The sequence below is a fragment of the Marmota monax genome, unplaced genomic scaffold, assembly GCF_021218885.2.
Source record: "Marmota monax isolate L192 unplaced genomic scaffold, Marmota_monax_Labrador192_F-V1.1 WCK01_AAM20220418_F8-fsc00023, whole genome shotgun sequence".
NCBI classification, from domain to species: Eukaryota; Metazoa; Chordata; class Mammalia; order Rodentia; family Sciuridae; genus Marmota; species Marmota monax.
In genome coordinates, this window is record NW_026692907.1 from 10,981,322 (window position 1) to 11,007,571 (window position 26,250).

Consider the following 26,250-nt stretch of genomic DNA (forward strand, 5'->3'; position numbering starts at 1 on the left):
AAAGAACATCATTGGTATTTTCTTGGGGACTGCATTAAATCTGTAGATCATTTTTGGTACTATGGCCATTTTAGCAATATTACTTTTGTCTATCCATGAACATGGGAGGTCTTTCCATCTGTTAGTGTCTTCTTCAATTTCTTTCTTCAGTGTTCTATAATTTTCATTGTAGAGGTTTTTCAACTCATTGATTTGATTTATTCCTAAGTGGCTTTTTTTTTAAGTTATTGTGAATAGAATTATTTTCCTGATTTCTTTTTCAACAAATTCATTATTAGTGTATGAAAAAGCTATTGATTTTTGTATTTTGATTTTGTATACTGTCCTACATGCCTCTTAAGTGAGGGGGGAAAAGAAAAGTGTCACTTTAAAACCGGATCCCAAAGACCCTGGATTCTGAACTGAAAACAAGGTAGTTAAGCCACTCCATTTCCTTTTTTGATAGAAAAGGGAGAATCATATATTTCTTCTTTTTTTGTCTTAGTTGTAAATTTTCTGAATCCAAATATTTTATATTAAGTGTTTAAGTTCAAAGTTAATAAATTATATAATATAATAAATTGAGGAAAGTTAACATTTCTTACTGGAAATTTCTTCAGTGCTAACAAGTGAAATTTAAAAAGAAAATCTATTGGTAAAAATTAAGCTTTTAAAAGTGAATTTTAATTTTTTAAATGTGAGTTATAGTTTACATCTTCAGTGAAAGTGCAAATCTACAAAATGTATTGACAATATTAACATAGTTTATTTTATTCCTTGAAAAGATTCTTTTTTTCTTCCCTAAAGTTACTAAAATACATTTGTGACTACATTTAAAAAAATAAACATGGGATTACAGCTGAAATGTAGCATAATTCATGTACCTGCTCTCTTATTAATTCTTCTGAATCACAGGTGAAATTATAAATTATGAACCTATGGAAGGCATTTTCCTTAATCATAGTGAATGGTTTTAAACATAATTCTTAATTATAATATTGACTTATTGCATTTTATTATTATTTTTAAAATGTCTTGATTGATTTGGGGACTATAGCTTAAGTGTGTATGCATGTATGCTTGTGTGTGTGTGCATATTTAAAGATCTTCTTATTTTTATTTTTTTAACTTCTGAATTTTGAACCCAGGGCCTCACCGTGCTAAGCAAGTGCTCTGCTATTGAGCTACTACAGCCCTAGCCCTATTTAAAAACTTCTTAAAGGGGAAAAAATAGAGTGCAATACCAAACTGTCATTTATAAAAGAGAAAAATAGGCTGGGGATGGCAGAGTCACATGCTAATTCAGTTCCTGGTTTCAATCTCCAACACACACACACACACAAAAAAAAAAAAAAAAAGATAAAAATGACACTATATACATATGTGTTAATAAAAACTTAAATTAAAGGGCTAGTTAGACCAAATCTCTTATAAAATTCTTTAGAAATAGTAAGGTAGCCTTTCCTGAGCTAAAAGAAAGGTCCTATTGTTACCGCTGTTGACTGGTGACGAGTCCTTGCTTCCCCAATGTTGAAGAATAACACCAAAGAAGCACGCCGAGGCAAGGTCAGAGTAGAAATTAGAAGTTTATTAAAGGACAGCAGAAAAGACTTCTCCCGGAGGAAGAAGGGGACCCAAGAGGTGGAATCCGTGGAAGTGCGGTTGTTTCCCCTTTTTATAGTTTTGGTGATGGAATGTAGGTTGGAAGGCCCGAGGGGTGGGACACAGGTGGGCCAAAGAAGTAATCTGGTCAGGAAGGACTTCTGAGTCAGCACCTTTTTGCTGGGGGCTGTTCATTAACATTTCTTTGAGGTGGACTTTGGCCTAGGGCCTTTTCGGACTTCATTAACATTCCTTGAGTTGTCCTGCGTTTCCCGGAATCATTGCCAGCATGGCCTCCATTTTAGATTTCACTCGGTATTAGACCCGATTTACCTAACTACACTGACTACCTAACTTTAAATCTGGCTTCACTATTGGGCCTTTCTTTTCAGGTAACTTATATTGCCTGATGATAACAGCTTGGGAAGACTGGAGTAGATAGTAAGAGTATTGGCTCCAAAGATGTGCAACCCTGCATAAGACTTGTCACACAAGGACTTTGGACTTGGCTGTGGGAATTGCTTTGACCAAAGTACAGTAATATGATGACGGAGGGACAGGCTTGGTATATCCTTGTGCAGTGGAACTTGCCCTCTTGGAGTGCCACTGCCCTCCTCACTTGGAGAAGCCTGATGTGGCATCTTGGAGGTGGAGGGACCAAAGGGAGAGAGAAGCTCAGGGGTCCATCTAAGCCTGACAAGGCAGCCCATGTGGGGTGTCTAAGGAGACCAGCAGAAGAGCTATGTGGCAAAATTGTAGAATCATAAAGTATAAATTGTTATTTAAGTTTTGAGGTGGTTCCATACCAAGGCCTACACAAACATAAGATATTTGCTAGGAAGAAGGAAAACTACATCATATTGGTCGCAAAAGCTCCACATTAGAGCTCACCATATACTTATAACAGTGATTCACTTTGTGCTTTGAATATAGCCCTTGCTGCTCTGCCACTGCAACTTATCGTTTAAATGATATGTTTCTTTCTCTTCCTCTCTCCCTTCTCCTCCCTAATCTCAGGGGAAATGAGATTACTTTTCTCCCCATTTTAAATAGATTTATCTGTCCTTAAGTACACACCCACCACAGGAATGAAGCAATCAATGAAGAATTTGGGGTAGTACCCAAAGATCTCAGAAATAACCAAACTCCCTAATTAACAAGTGAATTACAACTCCAACAGAGAACACAGGGTATACAACCTTTGAATCACCTCTTCAAAAGCCCCCTGTTCCTGCTGATGGGCAGAGTCACAGCCTTTGGGCCTGGAATCACCTGTGTTTCTCCTTTGCTAGAAAAGCAATAAGTCTTCATATTGGTTGGCATTAGGGACAAGGACAAAGCTTTTGGCAACAATATGGGATATTCAAGTTGATGGGAAAGTACTTTTAAGGATGGACCTGAAATTTGAAATTTGCCAGAAGGAAAGATGCTTTCACAATGTTGACAGAACCCAGAAATTAGTTTACAAGAAGTTCCCACAAGTTAAATTGTGACTTTTTTTTTTTTTGCTTCAAAAAGGAAATAAAGGATTATACTTAATTAAAACAAGTTAAGGTTGTAAAAAGCCAAGAGATTGCTACTCAAAAGAAAATAAGAACTTGGTTCCTTATCAAATACCTAGTATTTATGAAAGTAAATTTTATTCAGAGAAGAAAAACAATACTGTTGTCAGTTTAATTGTAGATCTCTTTCAGGAAGGGTTAAACATACAAAGGATGAGAGAAATTTAATGGCATAAGAAAGGCAAAACTCTCTTCCTATGAACTATAAATAGGCCCAGGAGACTTCCTGCTACCCCCTCACCGGACATTCATCCCACTAAATTGTTAACAAACATTAAGAAGTGGGGCAAGGAATTCCTTTCATAACCTTGAGAGGTCCTCCTACCTGACCCTGGGGCTTTAGACTAAAAATTTAAAATTTGAGACTAAGAATTTAAAATCCTGATACCAGGTAGATTTTTTTTACCTTTCAAATAGACTTTGATTTGTGAAAGTATGTTTTTTGTTTAGTTAACTGGACAGTGGCTTAGCCTGCTGTTTTGAAGTTGTTTGTCTTTATTAAAAATGCTGGAGGGTCAAAGGCTCTAATAACAAATCTTCCCTTAATTTACACCTAGAAGGTCAGAAGGGTCACCCAATTCAAAATAATCCTATTCCTACTAAGCCTATTTGCTCTGACATTTCCCAGGAAATGAAATAAGAAAACACAGAGGGGATTCCCTCCTTTTTTCAAAGTCATATATGAACATGATTTAAAGGGTTATGGGGTTCCAACAAGGATTCCCATTCTCCAAAGCATCCATTTTCAATTTTTGACTGATTCTTTGGTATTTACTTCCACATATCTAAATAATGTATTTGTATTTCTGCTTCCTGATTTTTCAGTCATTATCTGTTGACTTCCCAATATGGAAGATGTGCACCTTGATCACTGCCGCGTCCGGCCAAGGGAGCCGAGTCCGGCGAGGGACGGCGAGGTTAAAAGACACACAGGACACCAAGGTTCTTCATCCAGGAGTCAATAATAATTATTGCTAACACACCTTTTTTTATACCCCAAGCAGCAGAAGTGGAAAACTACCCAAAAGCAGGAGGGAGGGGGGAGAAATTTAGTTTCAACATCTATTATTGTCAGGTACCGAAACCTCCCTTAACAATAAGTCCATCAGACCAGAAAAGGTCAAGGCATTCCCGTGGGATACATATGTCTCAGACGGATAAGCAGGAACAGAAAAACCGCAAGTTCGCCATGGCCTTGTGAGCTGGCCACACTGGCATGCAGAACAAACTAGTGGAGGTAGGGCTCCAGGGGCCAAGGTGGACCTGTTGCCAACAGATCACAACATATACTTTCTCTTCTTTAAATCTTCCAATACAGTTATACTAAAATTTGCCCATTCTGCCACTCAGGAGGAAGTCATTGATGTAATAGATCAATATGATGCACTATAGGATATCCAGTAGGCAGGTCTCTTCAGGCTATTTAGGACTGAAGGTGGGAGTTTGGTTAACATTGCCCTGGGACCGGATTGTCAATGTGTCCTTCCGTTTGTTTCCTGGGAATTCCAACTGATTCTGATCCTTTCTTATGATTGGGATAGAAAAGAATGTATTCACCAAAATCAATGATGCTTTACCAAATATCTGAGGCTGTATTAATCTACTCTGGTAAATGCACCACATCTGGCCAGGCAGCTGCAATCAGGCCCACTAATAGCTTGAACTTGCAGTGATCTACGGTCATCCTTCAGGGTCCATCTATTTTTTGCAGGGCCAGATGGTGAGTTAAATGGGGCTATGATGGGAATCAGCAGCTGTTCCCTTTAATTCATAAGGGTGACACTAATTCCTGTCCTTCCCTCCTGAGATATCATTTGATTTTCTTGGTGTAATGGAGTGAGTGTTTGTGCTCCTCCTGAATTCATATGCAGAAGCCCTAGCACTGAGTGCGATGATATTTGGAGGTGGAGTCTCTGGGAGATAATCAGGTTTCTGTGATACCTTAGTCCATTTGGGCTGCTATAACAGAATATCATAGACTGGGTGGCTTCTGTTGTCTGTAACAGAAATTGGTTTCTAATGTTTCTTGAGGCTGGGAAGTTCAAGATCAAGGCATCATCAGATTCTATATCTGATGAGGGCCAGCTTCCTCTAAGATGGCTACCTTCTTGTTGCAAAGGCCTTCTCTGATGTTATCTTTTATAATGGCAACTAAAGCCATTCCTAATCACATACCAAGGATTCTACCCCCAAATATTATCACATTGGGGACTGGGGTTCAGTGAATTTGGGGTAATAAAAACAGTAGAGCAAGTGAGTTCATGAGGAATGGGAATTCCATTCCCATAATCCAATTTGTATTGTTATAAGAAGAGGAAGAGAGACCTGAGTTCTCTCTGTACGCACATGCACTGAGAAAAGACCCCGTGAGAACACAGTGAAAAGGTGGCAGTCTGCAAGCTAGAAAGAGACCTCACCAGAAACGGAATCTGTGAATATCTTGATCTTGGATTCCTTGGCTTCCAGAACTAAAAAATAAGTGTCTGTTAATTAAGCCATCCAGTCTATGGTATTTTGTAATAGCAAAGTGAGCTAAGACATTGTACCATGTTTGGCTGGGGAGGGGAGGCAGTTTCATAGGCTTCTACTTGGCCTTCCCCATCATAATACCTTTGTATTCCATAGGCAAGGTTCTAATGGGTTTACATCAATTGTCAAATAGGTCAACCCATTATACATTTGGAGAGTGGGAAAATGACCGCTGAATGGGGCCCAGAACCAGGAGACTTACTGAACTAGACCTTACCATGACTCCATTTATTAACTGGTCCATGTATATTCCCATTTTAACAGCGGGCCATGATGATGCTTCTGGTCTTTGGATATTCATGTCAATTCAGACCCTGTGGCTCCCAGTTCTTACAAATGTCTGGATATGCCAATTTCCCCAGGGTAAAATTATCCAAGTAAATAACCAAAGATGCCTTTTGGAAAGGACGAGGAAAATCATTACTATTCACACTTATTGAGGTGGGGCAGGAAATCTTTCTCCTGGGGACCTCTTCAGCCTGTGGGTTCCAGGTCTACAAACTGACTCAGGTCTGGAAACTAAGGAATCATGACTTTATTGGGTGATAGATAGTATTTAGACATCCTGGTCATATATTCTCAATTTTTTTCCTACTTGCACAATTAGGATTTTGTTGGTTGCCTATTTTGCCCCTAAGAATACCATATTCTAGCAGCTACTTTGTAACTCCCTGTGGGTCAGAACCCCTTAATAGGTCATTATAATTGTGACCCCCTGGCTTCGGGTAATTAAGTACTACCTCTTGACTATCTGTTGTTTGGGGCTCCTATTATTCTCATTGTTATTAGCTAGTCTAGGTTGGCCAGGCCTGTTACCATCAGCCATGATTTAACTTATTAGCTGTGCTCATGTCCTTTGTATCAGTGCATTCCTTATGGCCTTGGTAAATGATGTGTCTCTGTTCCTTCCCTCAGAAAATAAAGTTATCATACCTTTCTGGGGGCACATAATATATCCATTCAAGCACACCAACTTCCTTGAACTTTCAATCTCCTCTTGTCCCATTTGCCTGCCATAGCACTTCTGTTATTTCAGTTTCATTCAGTGTGATTCATTGCTTTTTCCATGAGTCTAGGAGCCATTGTAGTAGTGAGCTCACACCAGTTCTTAGAGGTCCTTGCCAAGATGTTAAGTCTTTTTTTGTTAAAAAAATATTGTTTTAGTTGTCAATGGATCTTCATTTTATTTATTTATATGTGGTGCTGAGAATTGAACCCAGTGCCTCACACATGCTAGGCAGGTTGCCTATTTTGCCCCTAAGGATACCATAAGCTGTACCACTGAGCCACAACCCCAGCACCCCACCTGCCCTCCACCATTAAGTCTTATATTTTATGAGAATGTTCCCAATACAACAGAATTTTCCCTGTCCAATTTTATGTTCTTGTTTTAGTGATCAAGCATCTTCTGAATCCAGGCATATATACACTCCTTGAGCTCCTGTTGTTACATGCTAGCTAGGTCTTGCATATTCTTTGGGGAATTTATCATCAAGACAGCATCTTCCCAACTAGATTGTGCTTTACCTCTAATTATAGGGACTACTGGGCAGAAGGCTAGGTGGGATGTGGAAGTGGCGTTGCTGGAGTAGGGTAGAACATGTTCTGCTTCCAAGTAGAAGCCTTTGCAATATCTCCCAGTATGACAAAATGATAGCTCCTAGTAGGTAGGGGTGAGGCACACTGCAGGCACCAGAGGAGCCTGGGGTTTCAAATATTTTAGGAGCACCACCCATATGGCCTCTCAATCTGTCAGGATGCTAAGTTTTCGCAACCATGACCCTGACTCATTGGCATAACAGACTACTATTTTAGCCTTGACCACTAAAATTCTGGTCTGGTGTTCAACTTTCTTCCCTGCAGTTGAGAGCTTCTTTGTGTACAAAAAGGAGATATTCTGGCTTTCACATCTGAGTTTCAGTTGCTTATTAGCAACCCTTAGGTGTTCATTACTGACCGTAGTTTAGTAATAGCTATCCAACTAATCATCCTTACAGTCCCTACTTCTACCATATGTCTTAATTGCCTTGATACATTATGCCTGCTAGTATATTCTCTTTCACCTGCTACATTATCCTAATTGGACCATCACCTTGTGCCAGGGGCTGGCTATACTTCATCTACTACTGGGAAGTAGTCCAAAATTTGGGGATTCAGTTCCCAAATCCTTTTTATTGCCTGTTATTCCAACCAATCCTGGTATAAACTTTTGCAGGTAGGCTTCCTTGGAAGCAGACACCAGACAGAGCCTGGTGTACAAGATGTGAAAGGGAGAATAAACAGAATGAGGAAGATGAAATCAAATTCCAATAGAGCCAACAAAGTTTTGTCCAACCTGGCAAAAAGCTCTGGAGGGAATACTGCTCCCTAGGGGTGTCCAGTGGTGGGTCATAATGGCTAATCCTTTATATCCCAGCCCTACTCTCTCATTCACAGCCAACTTTCCTAGAAAGGGGATAACTTTAGGAAAGGGTGCTGTCTGCAGCTGAAGTTGACCCTGATGAAGTTTATAACTGGAAGTATTCTATGTAGCTTGGAGAAAGTTCTTCCTTGAAGAGGGATTTGGGGCAGCACATCTTCATATAACCACAAGTGGCAAATTGATATCCAGTGCATTCTCTGTGTGAGGAACCAAAGATGTACTTACTCAATTTTTCACCTTCTGGGGAAATTTTCATCAGCAGAGGAATTGTTTTCTATTTATTTATTTTTTTTAATCTGGTAAGGAAAAGCATAGCAGAGAATGCTATCTGTCCTCTAATATCCGTTCTATTCTTCTTTAATATTATAACTCATTTTTTTTGTTGTTGTTCTTTTTTGTTACTGGGAATTGAACTCAAGGCCTCACTCATGCTAAGAAAAGCACTCAACCACTGAGCTGCGCCTCCAGCCCTTTTAAATTTTTGAGACAGGATCTCAGTAAGTTGCCCAGGCTGGCCTCAAACTTGTGATCTTCCTGCCTCAGCCTCCTAACTGAGATTATAAGTGAACACCTTTGTGCTTGGCTTGATCTTTACTTGGTATGTAGCCATGCAAAGTAAAATTTTCAACTGAACCTTGATTGATAATTGTAAATTGTACAAGGAAGGGTAGTGGTTTCAAAGGGATCTCAAAGAAAGAGGAAACTACAACTGGTTATTCATCTGGATAGTCTGAAAATAGCAATAATTGTTAGTACTAGAAAACAAGGCACTGCCAGTCTATGATACACAATAGTAACTGAGAGATCTATAATTATATTTTCTATCTTTGTCTTTTTGAATTACCTGTTGGCTCAATTTGGATCCTGATCTTTTTGGATGTCTGTTTTATGTAAAATAAGTATCTTGCTCTTAATACATCTAAGTACAATGGCCACTTCCACTTCGGAGTTTACTCAGATCCAAACATTTTAGCAAAGACCAAGCACTCTCTAGCTTAGTTGTTGGGGTTAAAAATAGTCATCGAAAGTACAGTCTAACCACCACAGGTAGCCACTTTACAAATTCTGCCACTCCTCTGCTCAGAACCATCTACTGATTCATCTCCTTAGCCTGCTTATAGCCCTGCCTAGGACACTAATCGCCATCTCCCAAGATCTTCTCACCCAGGCTACACCCTAAGCTTCCCGATCTCCCTATTTCCCAAAATACCAAGCACATCACGCTTCAAGGAACTTGTGGTTTCCTCAGATTTCCAAGTTTCACTTCTCTTTCATTCAACACTCTGCTGCATTTCAACTCAGAGGTCTTTCCTAGTTTTCACATCTAACGCACTATTATTTTTATCTTTCCCTTTTGTTATTTCATATCCTTTTAGTTAATGTCTGTCTTCTCCCTAAAGCTCTTTTACAGCAGGGAATGTATTTCATTCACGTAGTGTGCCTAGCACCTTGAAATTATGCCTGGCACAAATAGTAGGCGCCTAAAAAACACTTAGTGGATTTGGACAGAATCGATTAACCACAACCACTTGCGTTGTGAGGTTACCTCACCAAGGAAGCTTGCAAACAAAGGGAAGCAAAAACCTGATAAGGCATGCTTTTCAGCTTTTGAGTCTTTAGTACCAGCTCGAGGCGGAACCCTTGGAAGTTTCCGCAGCGGGATCTGGGACTAAAATACTGTCCAGTGCGGCCGCAAAGGAAAGGGCAAAAAGAAAACAAGACGCGAAGGGGCTTGAGGAAGGAGCTTCAGCTCTACAGTATTCGACTGAGAATCTGTTGTTATTCATGGCAGAGCCTGTCTTTATTGAAGGGCTCTCGGGCGGCCATTCCGAACAGAAAGGCCAGGCGCAGAGGAGCAAGCAACCGGTCAGCCATTTTCCGAAATCCATCTCCCTGGTAACCCCGCCCGAGTGCATAAGCAAGAAAGGGAGGCGGGGCCTGCCGTGAGGGCCTCACTCCGGAAGCCGCACCCGCGGTGGCGTCCCACCGTCCAGGCTTAACAAAACGCACAGCAAGATTTTAACAGTCCGCAGCGAAAGCGCGCACTCGAGCGCCAATGAGAGCGGAAGGAGAGGAACGGCTCTGGAGGAACACTATGTATGCCCAACAATGATTGGCTGGAGCCCTCCTTTCTTCTTTTTTGGTATTGGCCGGGCTTCCTTCTCCACCCATCCAATTGGCTTTTATCTAGGTACTTCTGATTGGCTTCTCCTGGCGGTGGTGGTGGTGGGGGACAAGGTTTTGGGATTGTTCATCATGGATTGGCGCATTTGAGCGCCGGGGGTGAGGAGGGGGGGGCTCCTTCTAGAGGAAAGGGCCCATCCCATCTTGTCTCTGTCCCGTCTCCCGACCCGTACGCTTTCCCATCCACTCGCGCGCACGAATGGTTAAAAGAAAAAAAAAAAAAAAAAGGGCGTGAGGCTCGAGCCCGCCAGCCAGGCCTCCAGTACCTAGCGCGCGCCCACAGCGAGGACCCGCGCGAGCTGCCCGTGATTGTGCCTGCGCTGTTTGAAACTGCAGAACCCGTTAGGATCTTCGGGGAACTACCGTTCCAGCTGGTTCCGGAGCCCGTACTGCCAGGGCCGAGTGGCGGTCGCGAGACGGCTCTTGCCTTTCGCGTCTCTGCAGCGTGGAGACTAGAGCCGGCATTTTCGAAGGACGCCACCTTCAATCGCAGCGCTGGCGCGGGCGGAGGCTAAAACACGGGGGTCCTGAGACTAAGGAAAACGCGCCAAGTTCCCCTCGGTGGAGGAGTGGGAGAGACCCTAGCGGTTCAGACGCTCTGTGAGCGCGACCACCGCTTGTTGCGCTCCTAGCCATCCCAGGCGGGCGCAGCTGGCGCCGCTCCGGGGATGTAGTGGGTGGTGCGCTAGGCAGGAGTGAGCGGCGGCGGCCCGCGTTCCCGCTCTGAGCTGATGGTCACTCCCCCGCGGGAGGGCGATCCGATCAGGTTTTCCTTGGGTCGGGGACCCGGCGTCTCAGGCAAGAACTCACCTGTGGTACCCACACTCATCTCGGCTGGACTCAGCGGCGTCACCGCCGCGGACCTCTCTTAGGGCCATGGCCGGGTAAGAGGGCCTGGGGCAGAGGGGCGCGGAGGCAAGTTCGCGGGCGCCGGAGAGGTGCTGCCGGGAAGACGCGGGGCCGTTTTGGTTCTGTGCTTTGGCCCAGCTGCGGGCCGAGCCTTCTTTGCCCCGGGGGGCGCCCCCTTTTGCAGCCGCAGGGGACTCGGGGAGGCAGGTGCGGGCTGGGAGTATATAGGCCAACTCCGCGGGCAGTGAGGCCAGGAGCGGCGGGGCGGGCTGGAGAGCCCCCGGCCAGTCTCCCACTGTGCCGGTGAGGTGTCTGGGGGGCACGAAGACTGCCTGGGCTCTGCAGGCTTTGAAGTTTCCTTTCTGTTCTGTAGAGAGGTGCAGGTTAGGGAGGAGAAATGTTTGCATTCATGTTGTCTTGTGTCGGTAATTGCGAAATTTTACCGCGCATTTTCTTAACTTACAGTTTTCTCAGAAGTCTGTAGAACGCCACGTGTCTTAAAGCTTTGGCAAAGATGTTCTTAGTTACTTTACGTTTTTTTCTTGAAAAATAGGAGTTGTGTCATTATTCAAAACTAATAGGACTGAGATTCACGCTGTCATTGGGTCAAGAATGTTTAATGTTGGATTCCTTGTTTTCTGTGAAGTTTGTGTTACAGGAGAAACGTTTCTTGAGTAACAGACCTCCACTTATAAGGAAATGAGAGCATAAAATATGGCATCTAGTAAAATGCTGTATAATTGGTAATGTTAAATGTTTGATCATTGCTTTGGGGGTCCAGGAGGATTTGAATTGAGATTACTATCCGCTGTTTCAGTTGTTGGATCATTTTTTCTTCTCTAAGTCTGGTTTCTCTTGTCACTTAGGGAATTCACTTTCTGTCATTTATTGGAATTGTCGGGGAAAAACCTTTTACGAGGAGAATACTTAGAGTACTAACATTTTTAGTGCAGACTGGCTTTTCATTCATCAGAAACAAAATGGTCAGGAGAGTAAATAGAATTGGAGACAGGATGGGGAAATTGGCCAACTTTCCAGTTCTTCCTCAGTTGGGTCTCAAAATTGGTTTCACTGCCAAGTTGAGTAAGTTTCTAGATTAGAGTCAATTGAGTGAAATGTTTAAGGATGGAATTTGAGTGAATTTTGCATAGTTAATTTTACTATTGTTTCTACATTTGAAATTGGTTGCTGAGGTTTTGGGGTCTTAAGTAATTGTAATATTCTATAGTCAAGTAATTTCCCCTAGATGTCCTAATGGAAAATATGACTGATGTATAAAATAGCTGCCACAAATATTGCCATATTTTTTCATCATAAAGTTTTACTTTAAAATGGTAGAAAGCTTGCAAAAAGCAAATTACCATCTTCTTGCCTACTCAAAGCAGTTTTTAAAACAGTTTTTTAGAAGTTTGGAAAACGAATAGGATATTGTGGTTTTTAGGTATAATTGAACACCATATGCCTTTCTTTATGAGTTTTGAGACTTTATTTTACATAGGGAGGACTCTGTCTGCTACTGTGATTTTTCCTGTCCTCCTCGCTTCTTACTTCAGTTAGAGATGGCAGTTGCTAAGTCAACATTTGAATTAATAAGTTATGATGAAAATTCGAGTTTTTACTCCTTAATACTACTACTTTACTGTAGGTCTAATAAATGGAAAATTTTGTAGTTTGGCCCTCAATCTATGGCAGGCTAATAAAGGTTTAGCATCACATTTTTTAAAAACAAAGTTAAGGACAATGTGGCATACTCCTTCATTTAAGCAATAAATATTGCATTCGGTTATCAAATAATTTCCTAATTATTTGAAAGTTCTAATTTGTTACCATTTCTTTGGTAAATATGTTGTCACAATTGATGATTCGGTTGCCTACACTAATAATGGAGAACTAATGAAACCTTTTCTTTGTGATTAACAGATATAATTGGTGATTACAACTGCCCTCTATAAATTAATTCTTGTCAACTCCTTGGGATTTGAAAAGAAAATGCCTGGTGTCATACCCAGTGAAAGTAATGGGCTTTCAAGAGGTAGTCCATCCAAGAAAAACAGACTTTCTTTGAAATTTTTTCAGAAAAAGGAAACTAAGAGAGCCTTAGATTTCACAGATTCTCAAGAAAATGAAGAAAAAGCTTCTGAATATAGAGGATCAGAAATGTATGTGTCTTATAAGTATTATTTCTGTATTTTTAAAATTCTGAATCAGTGTAGAAAGAAGCATTGAGCTTGGGTTAATACCTCCAGAGTGATCTGATAGTAATAGTAGCTTTGCTCTGTTCCTACTACATGCTGCTAGACTTTGTCGGAACAGAGCAAAGCTGGTGGTTCCCCACAGGGATCACACCACAGTACAAATTTATTAACATTGTCTTGAGCCATTTAGGATAATTTGGAGAAATGTTAATTGACTAAATTCTCTATTTTAGAGTTTACACTTGATTATTTTTTGTTGTAAGGATTAAAGAGGGTGTTTTTGTTTTTGTGGTGTTCAAAAGACAACAGTTGTCTGTTATTTAAACTCTGTAGTCATGTAGGTGTGCAGTCATAACTAATCATACCTGCTGGAGGCATATAGCTGTAATTGATATTTAAAATGTACTTAAAAATGTTTTTATGGAAATTCTTTAGTGACTGGCAAGAAATCAGAACAAAATGGAATACTTTATTCCATATTGCTCTATTCTAGCTCCTTATTCAAATATAGGCAATCTGCTGGGTGACTAAAGTCGATTTGGTCCCATGTACAATTTCCTAGTATCTAGCAGTTATCCATTGAGTTTGTGAACCTTTTGCTTATCAGCATTCATACTTATGAATACGTTGAGGTGCTCTTATAATAATTTGGCTGTAAGGTTCACAAAAATACTAGGGAACCCACTGTTAAAGTGATGTGAAAGCATGATAGACTTATTAATTAATTAATACTGGGATTGAACCCAGGGGCCCTCTACAATGCTACAGCCCTATCATTTTTTACTTTTTTGAGATGGGGGTCTCCTTAAATTACTCAAGCTGGCCATAAACTTGCAATCCTTCTGCCTCAGCTTCCCAACTCCCTGGGTATTGCAGGAGTGTGCCATGATGCCTGGTACAAACAATTTATTTTTAAGTGAGGGATAAATTCTCTTCATAGACTTTTCTACTTAATCTTTATTAATAGAACCTTAATGCAGCCTCCTAAATACTTTTTAGTCAGTTTATCCCAAGTTCATATTCAGAATTAAACTACTTAATTGAAACATTACACTAAGTTAAAAAAAAAAAAATCACAGTACCAGTTTCGCAGTTTTTTTACTCTGAAAAATGGGACAAACATCCGCCTAGGGGAATTATTTTGTAGTTTGTTGAGTGTAATAATGATTATTCTGGGTATATGGCAATTTTTGAGTGTAGATTTCTTAAGGTGTCATCTCACTAAAATCATTCAGATTATAACTCTTGAGAACAGGAAAATCTAGGGAAGCAATATTTCCATTTTGTTTCTTTAAGATGCTGCTTCATTATGCCTTTCCTCCCCTCTATACTTAATAGTGATCAAGTTGTTCCTGCAGCACAGTCCTCACCTATAAACTGTGAGAAGAGAGAAAATTTGTTACCATTTGTGGGACTGAATAATCTTGGCAATACTTGTTATCTTAATAGTATACTTCAGGTAACTATAATTTTGTTATATACTAAATATTAATAGGCAAAAATTATGTAACAATGTTTCTAAGGATTCCAAGTTATTGGAAGACTGTAATTGTGCAGTCCTTGTCTTTATTGGAAGTAAACCATAATAATGGGCTAAAATAATAATGACTCCTAAATTGCAGATTATTAAACTTCTTTTGGGGTGAGAGGAAAATGATATATTAAGTAAAGGTGCAACAGAAAAATTGAGTAGACTTTGATTAAGTGGAAGTAGCCAAACCTTTAATTTCTCTGCCTGATTCCTGGTATTGTGATATCTTACACCTTGAAACAGTATTGTTTTATGTCTTTGTAATGTTACATGTTAGTACTATCTGCTAAAGGCTTAGTGCTTAATTCCAAAGAGGCTGCTATTGATGAAACAGAGAACAAGTTTTTAAAAATATATATTTATATTTTTGTAGTTGTAGATGGAAAGAATGTCTTTATTTTATTTATTTTTATGCGGTGCTAAGATCAAACCCAGAGCTTCAAAGAAAAGTTTTAACAAAAAGTTTAATCTTAGAATTTTAGGTAATACTTATTAAAAGTGCCCTACAAAAAGCATGGTAATACTTTAATGATTTTAGGAATATTGTTGTTTGTTTATAACACTTGGACAATTTCACTTTTTATAGGTATTATATTTTTGTCCTGGTTTTAAATCTGGAGTGAAGCACTTATTTAATATTATTTCAAGGAAGAAGGAAGCTCTAAAGGATGAAGCCAATCAAAAAGATAAGGTAAGGAAAAAAAACCCAGCAAAAGTAATATAAAAAGAAAAATGTAAATTCACTTGTTTACAAGTAGAAAGGTAAAGATTTTTTAAGAGGATTGGAGAGGAGGGTGACAGATTCTCAATAACTAAATGAAAATTGGAATTCTCAGTATTGTTCTGTATTCTGTAGGAAAGGCTGTGTTTATCATTCAAGTGAGGTGAATTACCAGGTTATCTCCCTGTACAGAGTATTATCTCCATTCCCTCATTTATTGTTTTATCAAACCTGTCATTTGTATACCACCATCACAGATTTGTCATACTCATGCCATTTATTGTTTATCCATTATGTTTTTGAAATTTTAGTTGTTTTTTGCTTTTTTTGGCTGGGGGGAGGGGGTGGTGGTGCCAGGAATCAAACCCATGGCTTTGTACATGTTAAGCACTCTACTACTGAGTACACCCCCCCCATCCTCAACTTTTAATATTTAAGTAAATGTTTAAATAAGTCTTTGGCTAATGTAAAATTATTATCCATATAGAAAGTAGCTAAAAATAACATCTTGAAATTACAAAAAAAAAATTATTTTTTATACCCAGTAAAATTAGTGCTATAATGTAATTAAGTTTAGAAAAGCTTGTGTATTTAGTGATACTAGTCAAGGAAGGAAGGTACTTAATTTGTTCATAAATGAAAATATTGGTTTGTGTGGTTTTTCCTTGACAGGGAAATTGCAAAGAAGATTCTTTGGCAAGTTATGAACTTATATGCAGTTTACAGTCCTTAATCATTTCAGTAGAACAGCTTCAGGCTAGTTTTCTCTTAAATCCAGAGAAATATACTGATGAGCTTGCTACCCAGCCAAGGCGACTGCTTAACACACTCAGGTAGGTATAGCTTATAATTTTACAATTATAATTTAGCTCCTTGTTTCTTTTGGGGAGAATGGTACATGAGCAGTATAGGAATAAAGGGCAAGGAAAATTGAAACTCCAGATCCATGGTACTTGAAAATCCCAGAAACTCTCATAATTTGGGGGGATAAATTTGGTACTAAATTTATTAGATTTGAATTTGTATGAGGCTGTTTATTGTCTGTTCGTGTTTATCACTCATATGAACATTCAAAATTGTTTCTGTGGAAATAGCAATGGTTTCTTAATTGTAGGGTATTGCCCCATATCATGTTGATTATATATATTTTGCTTATGTGCCATGTTGTCTTTTGAATTCCCAAACACATGTGATCCTAAGGATTTCAGACTAGGAATTATAGGTCTATATTAAAAATGTGTTATATGTAAAAATTGTAAGTTCCAAATATTTTATGTGCCTAAAAAAGAACTATTGGTTAACTGGATTAGATTACTTCCCAGTGTTGTGTTAAAACGTGAAACTATATATAAAACTATTATTTTAACAAATTTTTTAATATTGTAGGTCTTTAAAAATTCATTGACTCATTCATTGATACAGGAACATCACATTGTTTTGCCTTTGTTAAGAAACATTGTAGAAGGGTAGCAAGAGCACATTTGAATCCCGATTTTTCATCTTAACTGTGTGACTTGGGCAAATTACTTAACCTCTCCACACAGTTTCCATATCATTAGTGGTGGTAATAGGACCTACCTCTAGGAGATATTGTGAGGACTATATATACACATAATATCAAAAGCATTTACAATAAAACTTGGTTTGTGATAGGTTTCATATTAGCTGAATAAGTATCTTTTAGATTTTCCAAATGAAGTAATTTATGGAAATATTTGTTTTTATATATTACATCTTCACAACTAGAGTAGATGAAATGGACATTTTTATTTATAGGGAACTCAACCCTATGTATGAAGGATATCTACAGCATGATGCACAGGAAGTACTACAGTGTATTTTGGGAAACATTCAAGAAACATGCCAACTTCTAAAAAAAGAAGAAGTAAAAAATGTGGCAGAATTATCTACTAAGGTAGAAGAAAAACCTCATCAAAAAGAGGAAATGAGTGGAATTAGAAGCATGGAGACTGATGGTATGAGGAATTCTGAAGACCATAAAGAAAAACTCCCAAAAGGGAATGGAAAAAGAAAGAGTGACACAGAATTTGGTAACACAAAGAAAAAAGTTAAAGTATCGAAGGAACACCAGTCATTGGAAGAGAATCAGAGACAAACGAGGTCAAAAAGAAAAGCTACTGGTGATACATTAGAGATTCCTCCTAAAATGATCCCCAAGTGTGTTTCTGAAAATGAGAGTACAAGACTCTCACAAAGGAAATCAAGAGTTAAAATAAATTGGTTGAAGTCTGCAACTAAGCAACCCAGCATTCTTTCAAAATTCTGTAGTCTGGGAAAAATAACAACAAACCAAGGATCCAAAGGACAGTCTAAAGAAAATGAATATGATCTTGAGGAGGACTTGGGGAAGTGTGAAATTGATAATACAACTAATGGTTGTGGACTTGAATCTCCAGGAAATAATGTTAAACCTGTAAATGTTAATGAAGTTAAGTCCATAAACAAAGGTCAGTATAATTCTTAGACTTTGATAGGTAGGAGTCTTAATAGCTGCAGAAATAGAAATCTTCTCTAGATAAACATACAATATATAATACATGTGGCTAGAATTTTTGTTTAGTTTGAGAAAGTAATTAACATGGTATGAACTGTGGTATTTTAAGCACTGTGCTTAGATTAAGTGTGGTGTGTGTATAATATATATGTAATGTCATTAATTATTAGGGTAAATGTTAATTTATGGTTTATGAACTAGGAAAGTCCAATACATTTTAATGGAGACTATATTTTTCTTTTATCTACGAAGATGTAAAGTCATAAGGGAAATAATGAGTAGGTATGCCATTCTTGAACTAGGTTTTCACTTGGTTTTGTCCATATGTACATATCTCAGGGAAAATGCATAGTGTTGATGTGGTTGATGGCACCAAAGTGCCATACATATTCTGGGCTCATTCTATAAGGAGGTGTCTCTGGAAAACAAGTTGAGAAAATAATTGACTTTAAAGATAATAGAAATTCATAATTAAAACAAGCTTTATAGGGACTTTACACTTTATCAACAAGGTATCTCTTAAAGCTAATAAACACATGAAAAATGGGGCTTTTATTCATGATATAATTTATTTCAGTGAAAAATTGGTTATTTGGACTATATTGAAAAACTAATTTGTATAGACGTATATTTTCATTTTTTTATTTCAGGTGCAGAGCAAATTGGTTTTGAGCTAGTGGAGAAATTATTTCAAGGTCAGCTCGTATTAAGGACTCGTTGTTTGGAATGTGAAAGTTTAACAGAAAGAAGAGAAGATTTTCAGGACATCAGCGTGCCAGTACAAGAAGATGAACTTTCCAAAGTAGAGGAGAATTCTGAAAGTAAGGAAAATTAGAGTCTCATTGGACTATGGAATAATATAGTTTTCTTTAACAATACAGTTTTAGTGTCCCTGGTCTACTGTATAGCTTTGCTTTTCTTTTTGGCACTGGAGATTGAACTTGGGAGAGCTTTACCAGTGAATCACATTCCCAGCCCATTTGATTTTTTGACACAGGGTCTTGCCAAACTGCTAATTTGCTGAGGCTGGTCTTGAATATGCCATCCTCCTGTTTTAGCTTCCCAAGTTGCTGGGATTGTAGGCATGCACCATTGTGCCTAGCTAGCCTTTCTACTTACTTAGTTTCACTTGTTAATATCATTTGAAGAATTGCATCATCTTTATTTTGGTATAAAGTATGTTAGAATGGAAAAATGAAGTGCTTATTTAATAAAAGTTAATTTTGGGGATCTTGATCTTTCAAAGCTACCTATAAATTTTTTTAATTTTTAGTTACAGATGGAACAACACCTTTATTTTGTTTATTTAGTTTTATATGGTGCTGGGGATCGAACCCAGGGTCTCACACATGCTAGGCAATCGCTCTACTGTGAGCTACAACCCCATCCCCCTTGCCTGGTAATTTTTAACACCATTTAAAACCACTATGTGTCTAGTGCAAACCATAAAATGGAGATGTCATGCAAAATAATGAGACCGTTTTACTGAAAATTGGCTATTAAACTCATCTCTTAACAGTGAGATAGACTAGTTTTTGCTGTGCGTATCACATAAGTATTTTTGGCTGACCAATTATAATATTATACTATTTAAAAGATATTTATACAGAGCTGGGATTGTAGCTCCATGGTAGAGTACTTGTTTGGCACATCTGAAGATATGTGTGCTATTAAGGATGATTTTCTGAAAGTAAAAGAAATCTCTTTAGTTATTTGGAAATGGGGTAGTCAGTTGAAACTGAATGCTAATTTTGCATGTGGAACTTTAGTTTAATTTTTGAATATCGTATTTGTAAATGAAAGGATTCTTTTTTTTTTTTCCCTAATAGTTTCTCCAGAGCCAAAAACAGAAATGAAGACCTTGAGATGGGCAATTTCACAGTTTGCTTCAGTGGAGAGGATTGTAGGAGAAGATAAATATTTCTGTGAAAATTGCCATCATTACACTGAAGCCGAAAGAAGTCTTTTGTTTGACAAAATGCCTGAAGTCATAACTATTCATCTGAAGTGTTTTGCTGCTAGTGGCTTGGAGTGAGTATTGTAAATAAAAGCTACAGATGAAGAAAAGCTGCTATAGAGGAGAAAGGAATTAACTTGTAAAAGTTCTCTTTAGCTGGGTGTGGTGGTGCAGACCTGTAATCCCAGCGGCTCAGGAGGCTAGGAAAGGCAGATAGTGAGTTCAAAGCCAGCCTCAGCAAAAGCGAGGTGCTAAGCAACTCAGTGAGACCCTGTCTTTAAAGAAAATAAAAAATAGGAGTGAAGATGTGGTCAGTGGTCAAGTGCTCCTGAGTTCAATTCCTGGTACCGCCCCACCCCTAAAAATGTTCTCTTTAAACAGTTTCCTTGTAAAACGCATCGGTTTAAATCCTTTTGGTATGAGCACATGTTCTGTTTAGTATGATTTCTATATATATCTTTTTCATATTCATTGTGTAGATGCTAGTTGCAGAATTCAATTTTAGTGGAATCTGATTAAAGCAGAGAAGAAATCTGAATACATTGAGATTTTTTTGAAGGGTAGAAAGGCAAAATTCTGTTTTAAAAGGTAAGCTAAAAATCAAACTAATCTTTGAAAAAGATGAGAAATTTTCTTCAGTTGAATTTAAATGTATAAAAGCTGTTGAAGATAACTATAAAAACACTAATTGCATTTTGGATAGTCTTTTTTCTGACATATGTCATTGCTGATTTCATTCCTTTCCACATTAATGAGTTATTTGAAAATGACATGAGCTTCCCAATAGCTTGCTTGCTTGCATGTTTCTGGTCTCGCATGCACGCTACACACAGACATACACATTATTATAAGATGGCATATAGTTGTCTTTTTTTTTTTTTGATTAAGTGGCATTTTCTTTCTTCTTTTTTTTTTTTTTTTAGTGGTACCAGGGATTGAACACAGGGCTTTGTGCATGCGAAGCAAGCATTCTACTGACTGAGCTATATCCCCAGCCCTCAGTGGGCATTCTTTGCTACAGTGCTATTTTATTTTTGTTCCCAATCTTGATAAAGACATATTAAAATAACTAAAATGTAAAGGATTTTAGTCTCAAAAATTCAGTTTTTTGATTTGGTTTTGTTTTTGGTACTGGGGATTGAATCTAGGGGTGTTTTGCCACTGAGCCACATACCCCCCCTTTTTTATTTGGAGACAGGGTCTTTTGCTGTTAAGTTGCTTAGGGCCTCTGTCCCAAGTAGCTGAGTTCACAGATATGCACCACCACACCCGGCAAACGTTCAGTATTTTAAAAATACCATCTAATTTCTTGGTGTACTTAGGAAAATAAAGATAATGAAAAATTATACATATCCTCCACAAAATACCTGAATATTAGCAATTATTATTTAAAATGGAATTACATGAAACCTTATTTCTTTTTTTTTCCCCAAAGGTTTGATTGTTATGGTGGTGGACTTTCCAAGATCAACACTCCTTTATTGACACCTCTTAAATTGTCACTAGAAGAATGGAGTACAAAGCCAACTAATGACAGCTATGGATTATTTGCAGTTGTGATGCATAGTGGAATTACCATTAGTAGTGGGCATTACACAGCTTCTGTTAAAGTCACTGACCTTAATAGTTTAGAACTAGATAAGGGAAATTTTGTGGTTGACCAAACGTGTGAAATAGGGAAGCCAGAACCAATGAATGAGGAGGAAGCAAGGGATGCAGTTGAAAATTATGATGATGAAGAAGTGTCGATTAGAGTTGGTGGAAATACACAGCCAAGTAAAGTTTTGAACAAAAAAAATGTAGAAGCTATTGGACTTCTTGGAGGACAAAAGAGCAAAGCAGATTATGAGCTATACAACAAAACATCTAATCCTGATAAGGTTGCCAGTACAGCATTTGCTGAAAGTAGAAATTCTGAGACTAACAATACTAATGGGACCCATGAATCTGATAGAAACAAGGAATCCAGTGACCAAACAGGCATTAACATTAGTGGATTTGAGAACAAAATTTCATACGTAGTGCAAAGCTTAAAGGAATATGAAGGGAAGTGGTTGCTTTTTGATGATTCTGAAGTGAAAGTTACTGAAGAGAAGGACTTTTTGAATTCTCTTTCCCCTTCTACATCTCCTACATCTACTCCTTACTTGCTATTTTATAAGAAATTATAGAGTGAGTGTATTTTCCTTGTATATATATTAAACAAACCTGGACAAACATTGGTAAAGTCAATTACATCAGAGTCTAGCTTATCTTTTGAAGCTATTGGATATTATTGGTCTCTCTAGGTTTTTATATAAATAGTGAAATTTGAAATACTGAAAACCATGTTAATTTTTAGAATTTTCCTTAGAGACTAGTGATGCATTAGCTTCTGGGAACAAACTTGTATAGGTTCTTAATTGAATTATATGAAATGGGAAGCATTTAAACACTTGGATTTACACCAATCTTTTGTGTTTGCTTTTAAAAATAAAGTGCTTGTATTTGTATTCTCCATATTTTGGAGTAATTATCTACATGATGTTTATAGCTCTGTGTTTTTTCGCTTAAACAGAATCTCATTCAGTACATTTAGTTTTATAACAGGAAGCCAAATCTTTGATGGGCTGTATCAAGAGGCACAAAGTCTAGAATGTGTATTTACAATGGTCTACATTTTGTGCCTTGAATCACTTCGAAAAGTGTCTCAGAAAACCTGGACAGTCCTCTGTATCTTCATAAGAATTTTATATGTATTTATGAAGATGATTCTGTATTCTAGTAAATCTTTTTGGGCATGGACTAATTTGTATCTCTTCATATTCATATTCTGCACGATCTGTATATAGTACATCAAACTTAGAGGTGTGACCTTAAATTTAACTTTTTTTTAAATACTGGGAGGTCAATAAAATTTAAACTGCTTAACAACTATGTATACAAATGCTCAAATTTTTTTACTTGAACAGAATAAATTGTGTGTGTGTGTCTGGAGAGAGAGAACACACATGCATGTTACCTTTAATAATATTCAATATTTTCTGACAGTGGACATGAAGAATATCTGAGAAACTGCTTGGTCCAGCCTGGTTATCATACTTAAAAGAGGTTTACAAGAAAAATTTGTCACATCTTAATTGCCCTTTAAACTAGACATTTAATGGAATCCAAAATGAGAATTATATGTTTGGGCACACATAAAAACCTAGGTTAAACTACAATTTTAAATACTGTATACTAAATCAATAAATGGTTAATTATATGATTTGTTAAAGGACATTTTTGGTAATAAGATTCTGGTTTTGGATATTTAAATGCTATTGGAATAACATCCTATTTCAACAAATAAGAATACCTGGTCAACAAAAAAAAGACAGTTATATTTCCCTACAAGATTCTGTGATGTGATAAAAATAAAGTTGTGCTTCTGCTTTCTATATTCAGAATCACCGATGAAACTTTATAAACAGCTTTGTGCACTATCTGTAAGATTCTGGTGGAGTAGATCAGGATAGCAACTGGGCCTGGAATAACTCAAAAGATAGCCAGTGTTGAGAACTAGTACAGATTCCTGATGTGAAAAAGTCTACATTTTAAGAAAACACGTAAGAAATTAAGTATTCTGTGTCATACCAAAGTTTGAGTAAAAGGAAGCTTCTGTATTGACTCAGAGTAGTTGGTATTGCAAGACAACAAAACCATAATTATAGAAATCTTGAAGTCTTCAATATAGTATTTCAGACTTGTGTGTAACAGTCCAAACATATGTAAGAGAATTGACCTAGGAGTTAATTAATATGAGAAATGGCTTAGGTGATACTTAATATCCTTATATCTACCCTCTTTCATGCCCAAAGAACAGGAAGACTGTCATTTTTGTGGGTGAGTTTCAATTCTTATTGCCTTTCCTTATTCATTTAGCTCCATTTTCCCCAAATAGATTTCTTTTATTTGCAGTGCTGGGGATTGAACCTAGGGCCTTGCCCATGCTAAGCAAGTGCTATACCACTCAGCCCCCAACCCCAAATAAATATTTGAAGTTATGCCTTTCGGACTCTTCAGATGTACTATCTGAAAAAAATTTTTTGATTCAGTCTTTGAGTTGATGCAGATAAGAATTAAGGATAATTGCCCACTAAATTAAGTTTGAGGGGGAAGATAAACCATCACCTACATATATCAACTAGAGAATGAAGTCATGGTATTAATTCTAATCAGTTCTTACGTGGTTCATGTAACTGATCAGTACATCAAAAGGATTATTTCAAGGGTCCATTCTATAATAATAATACACAAAACCCCCTCCAGAAATCATGACTATATACTGTTTTGAGAAAATGAAAGTAATTGAAATAATATTTTCTGTATTATTTTTTCATATGAAGTTATGATTTTAAGTGATTTAATTTTGACTAATGCAGCTAATTTTAACTTTTTAACATATGCTTTGTAAAATCTGCAAGTGTCAAAAAGTAAATGACTTCTCATTTAATTGGTAGATTAAAAGGAATAAACTCCAGCTCTGTGTTACCCTTCATGGTGACATAGCTTTAAAACAGATTCCTAATTTATTGGCTTATATCATTAAAAACTGATGACTGGCCTGTTTAATCTGAAACAAATCATATATTTTAATTGCAGAGAATCATGAAGTTATACTAATAAACAAAATTGTCATAAAGACCAAGCTGTTGTCACCAGTATTAGCTGTTTCAGTATTTAATCCTTTATAGACAAGAATTTTATCAGATGAACTCATTTTTGAATTCTAAATTTCTCTTTTAGGGTGTCTAAAGTGGATACCCTAAATTGGAAACCAGTTTAAAAACTTCATATAAAGCAGTTACCAGTAACTACTACCTTCACCCATTAACTCATTTAATTAATGGCTCTTTGGGCCTATAAAGTGACTGCCAATTTTGATTTTGCTAGTTTTGGAGCCAGTTAACTCAAATTTTCTCTGCCTCTTTCAATAAAGAAAAATTTTCAAAGTCCCACTCATTAAAAATTAGTGTAAACATTCACATATTTAATAGTACCTTTAAAATAAGCATTACTACATTTAAAATGGTTCCAAAATGAATCTATAAATGGTAATATAAATTAAAAAATACGAACTTAAAGTAAATAAATTTAACATTAGCTATGGTATAAATAATGGTAAATCTATAGTGTACCTTTTCGAGTCATTAAAATAGCTTTAAAAAAAGATAACAGTATGTTACCAGAATGTCAGAAACCATAGCCACGATTCTCAAACTTTACAATCTACACTTGGTACCATTTTGGCATTCTTCAATGAGTAAATTAATAATTTCCAGAATTACATCCCAAGTCCTAGTTTTCAACAGATCTTAACTTCTTTTCATAATGTTGAATACATGGCTCTTTTCAAATGAATAAAACAAGTGCGTTTATTTTAGAGATCCATTTTGCGAAGGCTCATTCGACTGAAGGAATCTCTGGGAAAAAATAAGAAGACAGTTATAAAAGAACAAAATAAATGTGCCATACTCAAAAAACAAATTTTTTTGTGTGTGTATATCTTTTAAGATGTTTTACATACTCCTCCCCACCACCACCAGAGTAATCTCAAAATTTTTGTCACCAGTTATACTGACTTTTGTTAGATGCTTGTACACATACTCTGCCTTATATGTTCTGGGTAACAAATTTCTCCAGAAGTGAATTATAGTAACCAGTTTGCCAGGTCTATTGATCATTTATTTATTTGTTTGTTTAGTAGGTGCTGCAGATATTGTGATAAAACAAGGACAATTAGGGACAATGGGAGATTTCAGGAAAAGACCTGGGATTAGAAAATGGCAAAAAAGCAGGTGTTTCTTGAAAATATTAAAAATTTTAAGAATTTTGTCTTAATTTTATATTCTTAGATTATTGAAGACCCCACAGGAATCTTTATGTGACTTATATATTGATGTTTTACCATATAAGACAATGGAAAAATTTATTATTTTATAAAACAACCAATTACATGTTACTATAAATATAGCACTGTTTATTAAATAACTTGCAAGAGATTGTAGAAGAATAGCACTCTTAAATATTTCATGCGTGGCTTAATAGAAGGTCTAGATTTTCATATCTGCTTCTGTATTCAGTCTTTTTTTTTTTTTTTTTTTGTATTCAGTCTTAAAATATCACATCTCATGTTATATCTGAAAACTCTACCGTGCCCTTGTGATAATGACAGTGAAAAGG

General features: G+C 37.3%; 2 protein-coding genes across 9 annotated transcripts in view; one reads left to right on the top strand and one right to left on the bottom strand.

The window, feature by feature from the left end:
- The first annotated feature begins 10,467 nt into the window (after nucleotides 1-10,467).
- Usp1 (ubiquitin specific peptidase 1) lies at nucleotides 10,468-22,962 on the top strand. The gene is made up of 9 exons (XM_046451170.2): nucleotides 10,468-11,162; nucleotides 13,048-13,286; nucleotides 14,661-14,781; nucleotides 15,440-15,544; nucleotides 16,247-16,407; nucleotides 17,351-18,042; nucleotides 18,740-18,910; nucleotides 19,919-20,120; nucleotides 21,482-22,962. Exons 2-9 carry the CDS (start codon nucleotides 13,117-13,119, stop codon nucleotides 22,215-22,217), a joined length of 2,358 nt encoding a protein of 785 aa, XP_046307126.1. The 5' UTR covers nucleotides 10,468-11,162; nucleotides 13,048-13,116; the 3' UTR covers nucleotides 22,218-22,962.
- Nucleotides 22,963-25,036: 2,074 nt separating this feature from the next.
- Nucleotides 25,037-26,250, bottom strand: part of Dock7 (dedicator of cytokinesis 7) — a 200,539-nt gene continuing 199,325 nt past the window's right edge. For all 8 annotated transcript variants that reach the window (XM_046451169.2, XM_046451168.2, XM_058581538.1 and 5 more), the window contains one exon: nucleotides 25,037-25,490. In XM_046451169.2, the coding sequence (XP_046307125.1) occupies nucleotides 25,448-25,490 (43 nt within the window). In that variant the 3' untranslated portion in view covers nucleotides 25,037-25,447. The remainder of the gene's footprint in view (nucleotides 25,491-26,250) is intronic.

What these genes read in the sequence shown, in the direction of transcription:
- Usp1 (XM_046451170.2), top strand. Translation starts at nt 13,117, where the DNA reads ATGCCTGGTGTCATACCCAGTGAAAGTAATGGGCTTTCAAGAGGTAGT. An exon ending in GAATATAGAGGATCAGAAAT is followed by an intron (nt 13,287 to 14,660) that starts GTATGTGTCTTA and finishes TATACTTAATAG; the next exon opens with TGATCAAGTTGTTCCTGCAG. An exon ending in AAGCCAATCAAAAAGATAAG is followed by an intron (nt 15,545 to 16,246) that starts GTAAGGAAAAAA and finishes TTTCCTTGACAG; the next exon opens with GGAAATTGCAAAGAAGATTC.